The 15,167-nt window shown below is 39.0% G+C and overlaps 1 protein-coding gene across 1 annotated transcript in view; it reads left to right on the top strand.

The window, feature by feature from the left end:
• EFCAB14 (EF-hand calcium binding domain 14) overlaps window positions 1-14,496 on the top strand; it is a 45,636-nt gene extending 31,140 nt beyond the window's left edge. The window contains exons 7-10 of the mRNA XM_066376199.1: window positions 78-164; window positions 2,961-3,072; window positions 6,228-6,353; window positions 11,049-14,496. Of these exons, the coding sequence (XP_066232296.1) occupies window positions 78-164; window positions 2,961-3,072; window positions 6,228-6,353; window positions 11,049-11,224 (501 nt within the window). The 3' untranslated portion in view covers window positions 11,225-14,496. The remainder of the gene's footprint in view (window positions 1-77; window positions 165-2,960; window positions 3,073-6,227; window positions 6,354-11,048) is intronic.
• Window positions 14,497-15,167: the final 671 nt, after the last annotated feature.

Below are 15,167 nucleotides of genomic sequence, written 5' to 3'. Positions count from 1 at the left end.
TTGCTTTAAAAATGCTAGATGTTGTTTAAGTTTTAATGTTTGCCTTTAATCTTCTCTTATGCTTTTTACCCTTTAAGGTAGGTGATAGAGCTGCCACTCTGAAAAGGGAGTCTTTGCATCAAGTGACCAGCAGAACAGATTCAGTAAAAACCCAAAGCATAAAGGTAAATAACAAGAAGCTTACTCTGAAATAAAGATAAGTGCATCTGTATCTTTGTACTTTCGAACTACTGCTTCTTTCTCAAAAGGAGCACTTTGGTCTCATTTGCTAAAACTTCAAGACAAAGTAATTAGTAAATTAGTATATTGAATAAGTGAATACTTTATTAGGCACCTACCCTGTACCGAGCACTTTTTTGGGAGCAAGGATGACCACAGTGCAAGGAAAATACATGTGACCCCTATTCTGGTAGTACTCAAAGTCCATCAGTGAGAAAATCATTAACACATAATTGAACAGATAATCATGAGTATGATAAATGATAGGAAAAGTATAGGTTATGATGAGGGTGTTGGCAGAGATCAGAAAGGTTTCCCAAGGAAATGACTTTTAAACTAAGACAGGAAGTTATCTGTACCAATGATGAACAACAGTGGCTTAAATAATCTAAAAACAGTATCTATTAAAAATTATTTTTTATTTTTAAATTGTAATCTCAGAATTTACATAGTCCATTTAAACTTCAGCCAGTTCCCTTCACTTTACACATTTCCCTTTTGTTGTTAATCTCAGATATACTGTCAAAATAAACAGTCTGTTACATACTCTGATATCCCAAGAAAGAAAGTTTGTTTGCAGCATGCTCTGTGATCAGTGTTGTTTAATACTATAAGACCTGGGCTAAGCTAAAGAAAATTCAGGAAGATTTTGACTGAGTGGCTAAAATACCATCTCAGGTGCATATTACATTTGATAACAGAGGATATGAGGTTCTGAGAAAATGAACTTAAGAAATGAACCATAGTACAAGCAGTTTTCAATGTTAGGCTTTCCATCTATAGTTTTTCTTCCTGGACAGTTTTGTATTGTCTAGATAAAAATCGCATATATTGAAATGTTAATGCTTTATAGGCTAGGCTTTTGTTGTATTTTCCAACTGCTGCAAAGAAAATATTTTAGAAAAACCTCAACTGGAGAATGACAAAAATTTAAGAGCAAGATATAAGTGTTGAACACAAAAAGAAGCAGGTGGTACCTATTGGAAAGTAGTAGTGATTTCAGCAACAGTTCAGGTTTTTTAACAGTAAATATTAATAAAATACAGCTAGGACACATTTCTGCCTACATTTCTTGGCTTAACTTTCAGATCTGTTGTGTTTTTTAATTGTCATCTTGATGTGTTAGTCCCTTTGTGCTACCTAATTTAAGCACCCTAACCAAATGTAATTTCTCCTTAGCATAAATTCTTTAAGGATTTAGGACCTAATTTTAGTTACATATGTCCATATATTAGCTCACAAAATAAACCAAGAATGATCTACTGTATGTAACTATTAAACTATTACAGTAGAAATAAAGAGAGGAAGGAAATAAGTAAATATATATTGAATAAAAGAAACATGTAATGAGTTGATATTCTAATTAAATATAGGATCAGGACCTTTTACTGGCCTCAGCAGTTAGAAACTGGCCTCACAGAAACCAGACTTCTCTCCTTTTATTGTAGCAGGAAAGCAACCCAAAGGAGAATTGCCACTCAGATAACTATAAGAGGAAAAGAGAATTTAATAAAAGCCAGCGGAGCATGTGGGGCCAGTAGCTCCAAAGACATGTGCTCCCCGAAATTAGATTTCTTACATCTTAAATACCCTTTACAGAACACAAGTTCACATACATGGATCTCGTGATTCCTTTGTCTAGAAGTACATACGTTAGTCACACGATTTCAGGATGGGAGGGGGTTAGATGATGTCAGAGGATAAGCATTTGTAAGTCGCCAGTTAAGGAGAAAGAGGGGAGAGGAAAGGGCTACTCAAATCTCCCTTCCCCCTCCTGCATTCCTGGCTGTTTACCTTCTTCCTCACAGGTGTGGGAAAGGGAGAGGGTCCAAGTCTCCTTCCTCCTTCCATTCAAAACCTTCAAGTAGGAAAACCTCTGCATTTACAATATAATAGCTCGTCCTAAGCAGGGATGCGATCAGCCATCTTGAGCTGGTGTAAATCACACACAAGTATAAAAATCATATTTATAATATCTCTCTGAATGCTTGGCCTAAATCATAAAATGCTTTTAAGCCTCTTAGTCAAAAGGGGGGTTTCTTATCTCATTATAATTAAATGTAATTTTATATAATACTATAGATCATCCTGGAGATAGAGGCAGGGGCAGGGTATAAAGTAAAAAGCTTTTTAAAAGTATATAAATAAAATTTGAATTAAAAATACTACAGTTTCTTCTTCATGTTCCTTATCAGTTTCTACCACCAGTTGAATCATCACCATGGAGGGAGAGGAGGAGGAGGATCTAGGGGAATATTTGTGGTTTGGTTGCTTTTTTTTTTTAACGTGATAAGAGCATAAAACTCTCCCTAAAGTGGTCTAGTCACAAGGTGAAATAAGATATTCAGGAAAATTATTTAGTTAGTATGAAATCGTTCCTAGAAACCAATATCCTACTCATTTAGGAAATAGGTGTCGCAGAGGCACCTGAGCAAGGGTACATTTCCTTTACTGCTGACTCAGGGATGCCTTCCCCCATCAGCCAAATGTTCGCAGTGAATCAGATCATCGGTAACATAATGTTCCCTTAATGGTCTAGGGTCAAATCCAGCTAGGCCCTCATCAGCACTGAGTACTGAAGCTATCTCTAGTATTTGTTGATTCATTCCTTCATTGCCTGTACTTATAGGGAACCTACTGGGGGTCAAGTACTACGTGCTAAATAGTCTCTGGGAATATAGTAAAGAATCAGATGAAGTATTACTTCCACCTTAAACCTCTGTGATCTTTGTTTTGGACAGAAAGAAGATAGTTCAGATTCTCAGGTATCCAAGCTAAGAGAGAAACTGCAGCTGATCAGTGCTCTCACCAACAAACCTGAGAGCAACAGGCCTCCAGAGACCACCCATGAAGGTGAGATATTCAGGACTGACAGGTGACATATTCAGGGCTGGCTTCTGAATATTTCACGCAGGCTTGAGCAGCTTGCCTCCCACATGGAGTGGAAAGGTGTTCCAGCAGGACTGATCGAACTGAGTGAATGATGCCTGAACGCACCGAGATGAAGCTGATACACTTTGCTTTCATTTAGAAAAAGCCCATTTGGTATATGATTTGTACTCCAGTCTATTAAGGGAAGAAGGGGTAATGTTTAGCTGGAAATAGACTTCTCCATGCTGTCTGCATCCAATTATAGGCAAAAAAACATTACTGTCATAGCATGTATTAAACCAACTAAATGTTTACGGAAGTCTTTTCATTTCCTTAAGTGCATAAAATTTACTTAAAAATAAATATTAGTCCTTCTGAAAAGCCATTAACAAATAATAAAGGGGTCATTGAGTTGGAAAGGCCCTTGGCTTTAGGTAGGGACATATCTAGTCAATATTAGCAGATATATTAACCCCACTGATTTAGCTCTAGGGGGACATAACCAATGCGTTGGACTGTGTTGGCTTTCATCCTAACCCCCACAAGTATTTTTTATTTTTGGGAAAGCGGTACAGCCTCTCATTCTCTTTTGGGTGGGAGACAGACTACAGTGGGAGGCTCTGTCCTGACATAATGCTACAGGGTTATGTGGTGGCACTCTTTCAGCACCAGGTGGTCTGGTGGCACATACCCCAGATCAGGCTATAGCACAGCTCCTAGGATATCAGATATCCAATGCTATTCTTATTTGCAGCTTAAACCTTAACATATAACATGTATAATGCTTACTGGTACTGAGATTTTCCAGTGAGTCCATAGCTTCAAACCTCGATGTTATATAATACTGATTGATCTTCACTTACCAGTAAGACCTATTCAAAAATTTAAACTTCATTTAGTCACTGTGCTACTTCATTTTTAACTATTTCTCTTTTTTTATGTTACTTTTCAATTACAGTTGACCAGATTGACAGCATAGTAGTTAGACAGCCATGTAATTTACAAAATAATCCCCCCAGTAGTTCAAGCACTCACCTGACACCATACATAATGATTACAGTATTATTGACTAGACTTCCTATGCTGTACTTTAAATTTTTTTTTTTTTTTTTTTTTTTTTTTTTTTTTTTAGTTTTTTTACAGGGACAGAGATAGAGTCAAAGAGAGGGACAGATAGGGACAGACAGACAGGAACGGAGAGAGACGAGAAGCACCAATCATCGGTTTCTCATTGTGACACCATAGTTGTTCATTGATTGCTTTCTCATATGTGCCTTGACCGCGGGCCTTCAGCAGACCAAGCGACCACCTGCTCGAGCCAGTGACCTTGGGTCCATGCTATTGAACTTTTTGCTCAAGCCAGATGAGCCCGCGCTCAAGCTGGCAACCCCCGGGTCTCGAACCTTGGTCCTTCGCATTCCAGTCCAACGCTCTATCCACTGCGCCACCGCCTGGTCAGGCCCTATGCTGTACTTTATACTTATACCCCCATGACTATTTTGTAAAGACCAACTTGTACTTCTTAATCCTTTCACCTTTCTTACCCAGCTCCCCACCCCCCTTCCCCCTGGTAGCCATCAGCTTGTTCTCTGTATCTATGAATCTGTTTCTGTTTTGTTTGTTCACTAATTTTGTTCTTTAGATTCCACATATAAGTGAAATCATATACTTGTTTTTCTCTGACTTATTTCATTTAGCATAATGCCCTCTATGTCAACAATTTGCAACCTTTTTTATTCATGGCACACATAAACTAATTACTAAAATTCTGTGGCACAAAAATTACATTTTTTGCCAATCTGACTTAAAATAAGGTATAACTTTGATTTACAAAATAAGTAATGATAGTAATAATTACCTACAGTAAAAAATTACAGTAGTAATTTTTGCTCCAAAGTGACTTTTTTAAATATCAGGTGTCTTTACTTGTGTATAAGGATTTCTGGTACCAAGAATTAACCAATCAGATGCAACCTTATACAACATACCAATAAGATGCCACTATTATGTGACCTATGTATTTATTGTTCAAGACAGGGCATTCACACTGGATGGCTATGGTTGTGTTAGCTGTTGTCATTTTTTTATTTAACAATCTAAGGGAAAAGCAGTGCTCCAGACTAAATAGTCAGGTATTGCATGTAGCACACCAGTTGAAAATTGCTACTCTCTGTCCATTCATTTGCTGTCACAAATGGTTACAATTTTATTTATTCTTTTTATGGCGTAGTAATATTCCATGGTATATATGTACCACAACTTGTAGTTGCGGCACTTGAGTTGTCCATTGATTGCTTCTCATATGTGCCTTGACTGGAGGCTCAAGCCAGCTACCACGGGATCATGTTGATGAGCCCACGCTCAAGCTGGCGACCTCAGGGTTTTGAATCTGGGTCCTCAGCATCCCAGATCAATGCTCTATCACTGCACCACCACCAGTCAGGCTACCACAACTTTTTTTACTAGTTGTTTCCATATCTTTGCTATTATAAATAATGCTGCAATGACCATTGGGGTGCATATAGCTTTTCAGATTAGTGTTTTGGATTTCTTTGGATATATACCAATAAGTGGAATTGGGTCAGAAGGCAGTTCCATTTTAGTTTTTTGAGTAACCTTCATACTTTTCTACAGTGACTGCACCAATCTGCATTCCCACCGGCAGTGCACAAGTGTTTCTTTTTCTTCACATCCTTGCAACTCTTGTTGTTATTTATTGATGACAGCCATCCCGACAGGTGTGAGGTGATATCTTATTGTGGTTTTAATTTGCATTTCTCTGATAATAGTGACATTGACCGTCTTTTCATATGTCTGTTGGCCATCTGTATGTCCTCTTTGGAGAAGTGTGGGTTCAGGTTCTCTGCCCATTTTTTAATTAGATTGTTAGTTTTTTTGGTGTTGAGTTGTATAAGTTCTCTATAAATTTTGGGTATTAACCCCTTATTGTTTGTACTACTTGCAAATACCTTCTTTCATTCAGTAGGTTGTCTTTTTGTTTTGCTGATGGTTTCCTTTGTCAGCTATTTCTCTTAAATTAAGTAGTATATGTGCACTTGTCCTAAAAGGTGACCTTCAATACTGGTTTAAGTTGGTGTCAGATTTGATAATACTAAAACTATATGTGTTTATTACAGAGCAAGTTCAGAGTTTCACATCAAAGCCATCAGCATTGCCAGAATTTCCACAGTCTCTTGGAGACCACATTGAGAAAGCTGCCGAGCTAAGACCTCTTTCCTTACCAGGAATTACTAGCATCAAAGGTAATTTTTTTTTAATCAATAATTCAAGTTATAGGAGGGGCGATAGGCTCCCACATGCACTCCAACCGGGATCCACCTGGCAACCCCCCATCTGGGGCTGATGCTCTGCCCATCTGGGGCCATGCTTGCAACCAAGCTGTTTTTAGCACCTAAGGTGGAGGCTCCACAGAGCCATTTTTAGCGCCCAGGCCAATGCACTCGAATCAATAGAGCCATGGCTACAGGAGGGGACAAGAGAGAGAGGAGCGGGGGAGAAGCAGATGGTCGCTTCTCCTGTGTGCCCTGACTGGAAATCTAACCCAGGACTGGACACGCTGGGTTGATGCTCTACCACTGAGCAAACCGGCCACAGCCTCAAAGGTAAATTTTTATACCAGGAAGTAATAAGGGAAATGTTCAAAGTTATAACTTTTTAGTTTTTTTAATTTGCAAGGAAAAGAATTATATCTAACATTGATTGAGCACTTCCTGTGGGCCAATATTTGATATGCTTTATATTACATAATTCTGACTAACAATCCTGGGTACTTAAATACTCGTGTATGATACCCATTTTACTGCTAGGGGTACTGATACTGCCTAAGTCCACACAGCAAATAATTAGTTGAGACAAAATTCATACCAACGATGTCTGACACCAAAGTTTACACTTTTTTTTTTTCTTTTTTCTGAGACAGAGAGAGGGACAGACAGACAGGAAAGGAGAGAGATGAGAAGCATCAATTCTTTGTTGCAGCACCTTAGTTCATTGATTGCTCTTTCATATGTGCCTTGACCGGGGGGCTTACAGCAGACTGAGTGACCCCTTGCTCAAGCCAATGACGTTGGGTTCAAGCTGGTGAGCCTTGCTCAAACCAAATGAGCCCATGCTCAAGCCTGCAACCTCGGGGTTTCAAACCTGGTTCCTCCGCATCCCAGTCCACTCTATCTACTGCGCCACCTCTTGGTCAGGCAAAGTTTGCACTCTTAACCAATGAACTATATTATCTCTGGTAATGTTAGAGTTTTCATTCATCCAGTAAGTATGTAAGTAGACCCAGTGCTAAGCAGTAAGACTGTAGTATTAAGAAACAGGCTCACATTCCTTACAGATGTAACAGTCTAATGGAAAAGGGAAACAAGCAAACATAATACTGTGAATTTAGTAAAATAATGTAAAAGTTGACCCTATTTGTCAAGGTACTCCAAAAATGAGGAGTCCTTGGACTGAAAATCAGCAAGATAAACATTAGCAGGAAGGATATGGTTCACAGAAAATGTGTTTGTCTTGCTACCAACTGTGTGTATTCTGTCGCTCATCATGATGTTTGGGTCTCCTGATTTTGCATTTCCTAACAGCCTAGAAAACCACCCACTCCTGTCCACCTACCTTTGGCTGGCTCTTCACCTCAGCTTAGATACTGTTCCACCAGGCAGCGTTTCCTTACCTCCTCGGACTAGATTATGTTCCTTCTGTGGATGACCTCTTATATTTATATTTTCTTTGCCCCTGTTTAGTACATGTCATTCTGTTATAATTTCCTGGGGAGACAAAATTTAACTTCACTCCCAGCCCCTAGCATAGTGCCTGGTACACGTGAATATTTAGGTGAATGAGTTATCTGCAGGCTACAATTAAAGCATAGAAGACTTAAATTTATTTTGCCATTTAAATGCAGTTACTTTTTTACCCATCTCCAATTTTTTTTTCTGTTTTCTGGGGAGACAGGAGAATGTTAAGTTGTGTTTATTGGCAGTACATGTTGCCTCTCCCTTTCTCCATTATTACTTTAAGAATTGATGAAAATGAATGGAGGAAAGTCTGTTAAGATTAAGAACCAGCTATTTTAACATTTGTACTTCAGTTCCTAACATAGGTCTTACACACTTTGAATGACAACACTTTTGAAATGACCTGGAAACAGCAATCAGATTTTTATTTGAATACTGCTATCAAATATAAATAACTTTATCAACGTATCCTTCATATACACACACAGTAAAACATTTTTTCAGCTAGCCACTTGGTGGCAGGCAATGTGAACAAGCATCCTAGCTGCTTTTCTGGCTTTCAGGGAGCTTTTGAGACTTTTATTTAGATGCAGTGCTGTGACTATCTTAAGAGTGAAAGTAGGGCCTTATTCAGAAGCTTGTCTATAAAACTCCTGAGTTTGACTAGACCTTGTACTGCAACTGTTTCCCTCATTTCAAACCATATCTGTTCTTCCTAAGTACCAAACAGCAGGAAGCCTACTGAATCTAAGTGTGAAATTAAATAAATGAAGAAAGAAAAGGAATTTAGGAAAAATTTTAAAGAAACGTAAACTTCATTGACTATCTTCTGGTATTAGAGACATTTACTAAGTCATTCAGTAGAGATGCAATCAAGGCCTTTTTAGCAAGGCCTGGGATGCTGAAGACCCAGGTTCGAAACCCTGAGGTCACTGACTGGAGCGTGGGATCATAAACATGACCCCATGGTCGCTGGCTTCAGCCCAAGGTCGCTAGCTTGAGCAAGGCGTCACTGTCTCACTAGAGCCCCAGCCCCCACTCCCACCCCTGGTCAAGGCACATATGAGAAAGCAATCAATAAACAACTAAGGTGCTGCAGCTATGAGTTGATGCTTCTCATCTCTCTCCCTTACTGTCTGTCTGTCTCTCCCTCCCCCCCCCCCACAAAAAAGAGTGTTATGTAAATAATTGGCCTTCCTAAGTGTTCAGTATGGGGTCCTTGAGAAAATGCCAGAAGAAACTGTTGATAGAAATTCTCTGATCCTCTTGGCTCAAATAATATCTTAGAAATAAAGAAGATATATATCCACTGGTAGTATTGCTCTGTCTTAGCTGGAATAAAAAGACAGAGCAAGTGCATACTAGCATCTGACACTGTATATACAGTATGTACAGTAGATACAGCTTTGAAGAAATGTACAGGGTGAGGCAAAAGTAGGTTATACTTGTAAGTACACAAAAATGTATTCTTTTTTTTTTTTTTTCCCAGAGACAGAGGGAGTCAGAGAGAGGGATAGACAGGGACAGACAGACAGGAATGGAGAGAGATGAGAAGCATCAATCATCAGTTTTTCGTTGCGACACCTTAGTTGTTCATTGATTGATTTCTCATATGTGCCTTGACTGCGGGCCTTCAGCAGACCGAGTGACCCCTTGCTCGAGCCAGCAACCTTGGGTCCAAACTGGTGAGCTTTTTCCTCAAGCCAAATGAGCCCGCGCTCAAGCTGGCGACCTCGGGATCTCGAACCTGGGTCCTCCACATCCCAGTCTGATGCTCTATCCACTGCGCCACCACCTGGTCAGACAAAAGTTTACTCTTGTATTATTATTTATTATTGTATTTTTGCCATACAAACAACTGTAAATCCTTTTGCCCCACCCTGTGTAGTCCTCTGGGTTATTTTTTATTTAAGATATATTTCACATACCATATTATTCACTCTTTTAAAATGTGTAATTCAACAGTTTTTAGTATATTTACAGATTTGCCCAACCATCACACTATCTAATTCCAGAACATTTTTATCATCCCAGAAAGAAACCCTGTACCCATTAAATAGTCATTTCCTATTCCTTTTCCCTGAGCCCCTGGCAATCTCTCAACCACTGTCTTTTTGGATTTGCCTATTCTGTGTATTTCGTATAAATGGAATCATATAGTGTATGACCTTATATAATATATGTTCTTTCAGTATGTTCCTTTCCTTTATCATAATGTTGTCAAGGTCCTTCCATGTTGTAGCATGTAACAGTATTTCATTCCTTTTTATGGCTAAATAATATTCTGTTATATAGGTATTTTTTGTGTATCCATTCATCAGTTGATGGACATTTGGGTTGTTTCTCCTTTGGGCTATTGGGAATAATGCAGCTATGAACATTTGTGTACAAGTTTTTATGTAGATATAAGTTCTCATTTCTCTTGAATATGTAAAAAGGAATGTAATCACTAGGTCACGATAACTCTGCTTAACTGACAATATTCCAGAGTCTGTTTTAAAGCTCAGCTCCTATCAGTTAGCTCTTTAAGCCTCTGTAGTCCTTTTAACTCGTTCAACATAAGAATAAAATCTGAAAAATCTGAAAGGAAGGCCCTGGACAGAGAAAGCCTCTCCATTCATTTTCCTTTGATTTTTCTATCATTGCTTCTGTTTGGGGAGGATAGTGCCATACAGCAGTGGTCCCCAACCTTTTTTGGGCCACGGACCGGTTTAATGTCAGAAAATATTTTCACGGACCGGCCTTTAGGGTGACAGATAAATGCACAAAATAAAATTATGTGACTGGCGTAAAAACTGTGGTATTTTTAAATATAATTGTCGAACTTACGAGACAAGTGTCAAGAGTGAGTCTTAGATGGATGTAACAGAGGGAATCTGGTCATTTTTAAAAAATAAAACATCGTTCAGACTTAAATGTAAATAAAACAGAAATAATGTAAGTTATTTATTCTTTCTCTGCAGATCGGTACCAAATGGCCCACAGACCGGTACTGGTCTGCGGCCCAGGGGTTGGGGACCACTGCCATACAGTATTCCTCTCATTCTTTCTGATTTGGTGATATCCTAAACTTACCTTTTGGAATCAGTCTGCAAAGTAGCTTTCTTTTTAATGCTTTAAATTCAGTTGAGGCTACTTTTTAAACTGTTAACAATTTAGCTATGTGTATAGACATACACACCTTTTGCAATTGTTTTTTAACAGATCTTCAGGATTTATTCCACGAGACCGGGCAGAACATGGATGGGAAGCTGACTTACCAGGACATTTGGAACTCCTTAGGTTCTGCTATGCCAGCACCAGAGAGTTTGAGAGAGTTTGATGCTGATGGAGATGGAAGATACTCGTTTCTGGAGCTAAAAGTAGCTTTAGGTGTCTAGCCTCATTGGGCATATTTAGAAATGGATATACGCCCTGGGCTACCTAGTATCTACTCACTTAACAAAAGCACCCTTCTATTTACCTGTCAGTCCTCCACTCCTCCAAACTACTGTAGCAGACACATTGCCACCTTTTAACTTGTTTGAAAAAGCTATATAAAAGTTATTTTTTTAAAAAAGAAGACCATTTTACTTATGGTATTCAGAAATCTGTGACTTCCTGAAACCAGTAAGATCTAAATTCTAAAATTGCCAGAATAAAAATCACGCCCTCTCTCTTTCTCTTTCCTTTTTTCAAGGGAAGGAGACCTTATCTTTTAGAACTAGAAAGTGTATATATAGTGAGAATAAGACACCTTTTTATATTTCACATAAATTTGCCTTAAATTAGCTGCACTTTATACAGACTCAGAAAATGTCTTTCCTTTAAAAGATAGACTTTTTCTGTTTGTAAATATTTAAAATGAACAAAAGAATTCTGAATATTTTGTGGGAAGTGGGAGGAATGGTTTGAAACAGTATGTGAACAAATGACAGTGTTAATCCAGTCAGGTAGCAGCTGAAACTAGGTCCATGTCTCCTTCAGGTATCTTTTTGAGGTGCTGCCATGGGTTTGGTTGAATATACTGGCTAGAGGAATATAATTAGGGGGTAGACAGTGGGGACAGGGAAGCCTCCGGGCTCAGGAAAGTAGTAAGATCTGGCTCTTTGTTTCTGACCCCTTAGCTAATCCCAACATGTGAAACAGAGAAGTCTTGTTAGGGATTTTTCTCATTTTCAGTCCTATTTCAGGGTTTTAGAGTATAAAAACTTATCTATTGGGGAGCTACATTTTCTTCCATGAGCTAGATTACCTCCCCCCACCCCTCGGTCTTCCCCTCACACCCCACACACTCACACTCACACTCACACAAGCCTATCTTAGAGCTGTAGCTGACTTCCACTTCTGATCCGTCTCCATTCTGAATGGCCAGGCACAAGTCCCTTGGCCACTCTCTCAGCCTGGCTACCCAAGAGCTTTAGAGAACTGTACCTCTAATTCTGACCCAGGAAGCTTCTTGAGATTTTACCTGGAGGCTAACCAACAACCTAATATATTCCCCTTGGAGTTGAGGCCTAAAAGGTTGTGACTATAGTAGGTTTCTTCTCAATTATCAGGTCAGAAGTAGCTAGAAGCTGTATGTCCAGAGGCTGCCAAACAAAAGCAGACAGGTCTGGAACACTGGGTTTCATGTGATGGTGGTGGCAGGTGTTTTCAAATCTAATACAAGCAAGTGCAATACTCTTCCCTTAAAATACTTCTGTAGGCCTGGTACTAGAGGACCCTGGACTGAAAGGAATTATACCTTCATGTCGCCTGTGTGTGCTGTGTTGTTCTCAGAAGTAGTCTTTGGACAAAGACTGCAGAACTTAACTATGCTGTTGGCCAAGTCAGGGAGAAACTAGAGAAGCTTGCATGGCACCGACTTCTTTAGTGAAGCTCATTTCCATTTTAACTCTTTCTAAGTTGCCTGGTTAGCTATGGATGCAGCCAAACATCCTTGACTACTTAAGGGCTGGGGATTTTTTCCTTTATATGATATTCAGCTTGGTGAAGGCTAACCTTGATATTTTTTTTTAGAAACCTTAAAATTTAGTTAAAGCAAGATGCAGTTTTTTCCTATGAATGTGTCTGCTTCTCTCATATGGCTTATGCTTCTCTTTAAAAAGACATTTTTTTCCTTGCCCATCCAAGCAATTTCACTTTCTTGGAGAGGTTAAATATAGTATAAAATTAGCCTGGCACTTTAGGTAACTTGAAGATTACTTTTATGGCTGCCTTCCATGCCCCCTCCCTTTTAATATATATACCCTGACAGATTTTGTAACAACCAAATAACATTCTAGCAATAAATTGAATTATACTGCTATATTTGTATATACTGTATTATAAATAATATGTCTGTACCTGGAAGGTATTTTTTGAGAACTGATTTATATGAAATATACTTGAGGGTAGTGTAGCTTGTCCTTTTTAGTTTCAAATTCTTATTCGTAGGCAGATACTTTGAGGACACCTTAACTCTTTGTTGTATTAGGTGCGTTTGGATCAGATAGCTATCCATGGAGGACTCAGTTTTGTTTTTTAGTTTATCATTTGTTTTCACCTCAAGCTTGTCTGGCTAGCATCATCCCTGAGCCAGATATATAGTACCATCCTCTCCCCTGCCAAATTTAGCAGAGGTGTTCCTGCTACAGTCGCAGACTTTGTGAATACCCTTATCACACTGCCTAGGAAAGTGTCCTGTCTCCCAGGTAGAACAAGGGTATCTTGAACACCTTTGTTTTAAGTTGAACGTATTTATTGGCTTAAGAGACTCAGAAGTCTATTATTCAATGTTAATTAGGGGTTTTTTATTTGTAAAATTGTCTTAACTTACCGCACCTGTGACTTGCTTTTAACTGTGACCATCTCAGCTCTGAGAGGGGGGTTGAGTAGTAGTGGTGAGTTTAGTTTTGGTTTCAGATACTTTGACCTTTTCACTCTGGCTCCTTCTGCTGCTTTCCTAAATTACCCAAAGCACAGCTTCTTGGTCCTTTCTTTTGTCTTGTACTGTCTGGTATAATGTTTACTTAAAGGGCCTACTTATAAATCAGAGGCAAAAAGTTTTGTAGGGAAAAAAAAAAACAAGAGAGAACCCAGCTTAAGCATCACTGTAGTGTCATCTTAAAGGCAGAGAGGGGCCTGAAATTTAGGAATGTGCCTGAAACAGCAAAGCTGAAGAATGGACACTTTCCCTCCCTGCCGGCTACTTCCCCTCCCTTTGGCGTTTCCTCACTCTGTGTGCGGGACAGAACACCCTTGGCGCCCCCGCAGGTCTTGCTGGTCACAGTTGAAGATTTTGACTGTGATGGGCTCATACTCATAATGGCCTGCTGTTGAGTTGTTCTTAGTGACAGCTTTCGTTTGCTACACACCTCATTGGCTTGCTTACCAACTCTGGCTAGATGCGGTCCCTTCTTTCATATCCAAACCAGAACACATTTGGGTATTCCTGAGACTTATAGAGCGTGTATTGTTTGTTATACGAACCTAACCTACCTTGTTGTTTTCTCACATTAAGAAATGTCAATCTACTTTGCATTAGTGGAGCTATTTTGGTAATGTATAAGTTCTGGTTCTGTTCCTAGAGTAATTCAGGTTTTTATGACATGATTTGAACTTTGCTTATTTCATATCAGTAATACAACCTTTTAAATTTATGTAAATAAAACATTTTCTTTTTCTCCCACTGTGTCTGTGACTAAAAGTTCCCCCCACCCCTGACTACTAAGGGAAAAGAGTCTAATCTGCTTTGATCTGTATTGTTAAGGACTCCTTCCTCCTTATGAAAGCAAAGACAAATAGATTATGAGCACAGTGTTAAGCTGAAAACTCTACCTCATGGACACAGGACTTGGTCTGAAGGTGTGAAGCTGCTGCTTTGGCATCTCTAGGTTGGGAGTGGGCAGGGAGAGGGATGAGTGAGCCTCTATTCCAGTATCAACCACAGAAGTTTCATTTAGGGCTATTTTATATGTTGAGATTCTTCTTAAGAGCATATTTATAAGAAATATTTCACTGCCTTTAAAAAAAAAGAAAAAAAAGTCTTGAAATCCATTGGAAGAGAGGGGTCAAATAGGGACTGGAGCTTTTTACACTGAAAAAAATATTTTAGAAAAAGTAGCTTTACATGGTTGCTAGATCCTGGGATTACACACACACAATCTGGGGGCCTTCCCCACTGTGAAGACTACATAAAGCTTAGATCATTTGAGCATTTTATCAAATATGGTAGTATGATTTCCTTATTTCCAAAGTGAAAGGAAAAAATTATATCCTGGGGCAGACAGCTTTCTTACCTTTAATCTGGGACTAAACAGCCACTATTATCTTTGTTTCTCTTTTTTAGGATTGTTTCAT

Source organism: Saccopteryx leptura, chromosome 3 (genome assembly GCF_036850995.1).
Source record: "Saccopteryx leptura isolate mSacLep1 chromosome 3, mSacLep1_pri_phased_curated, whole genome shotgun sequence".
NCBI lineage: Eukaryota > Metazoa > Chordata > Mammalia > Chiroptera > Emballonuridae > Saccopteryx > Saccopteryx leptura.
Note: the sequence above shows the minus strand (reverse complement) of the source record. Positions and strands in the feature narration are given on the sequence as shown.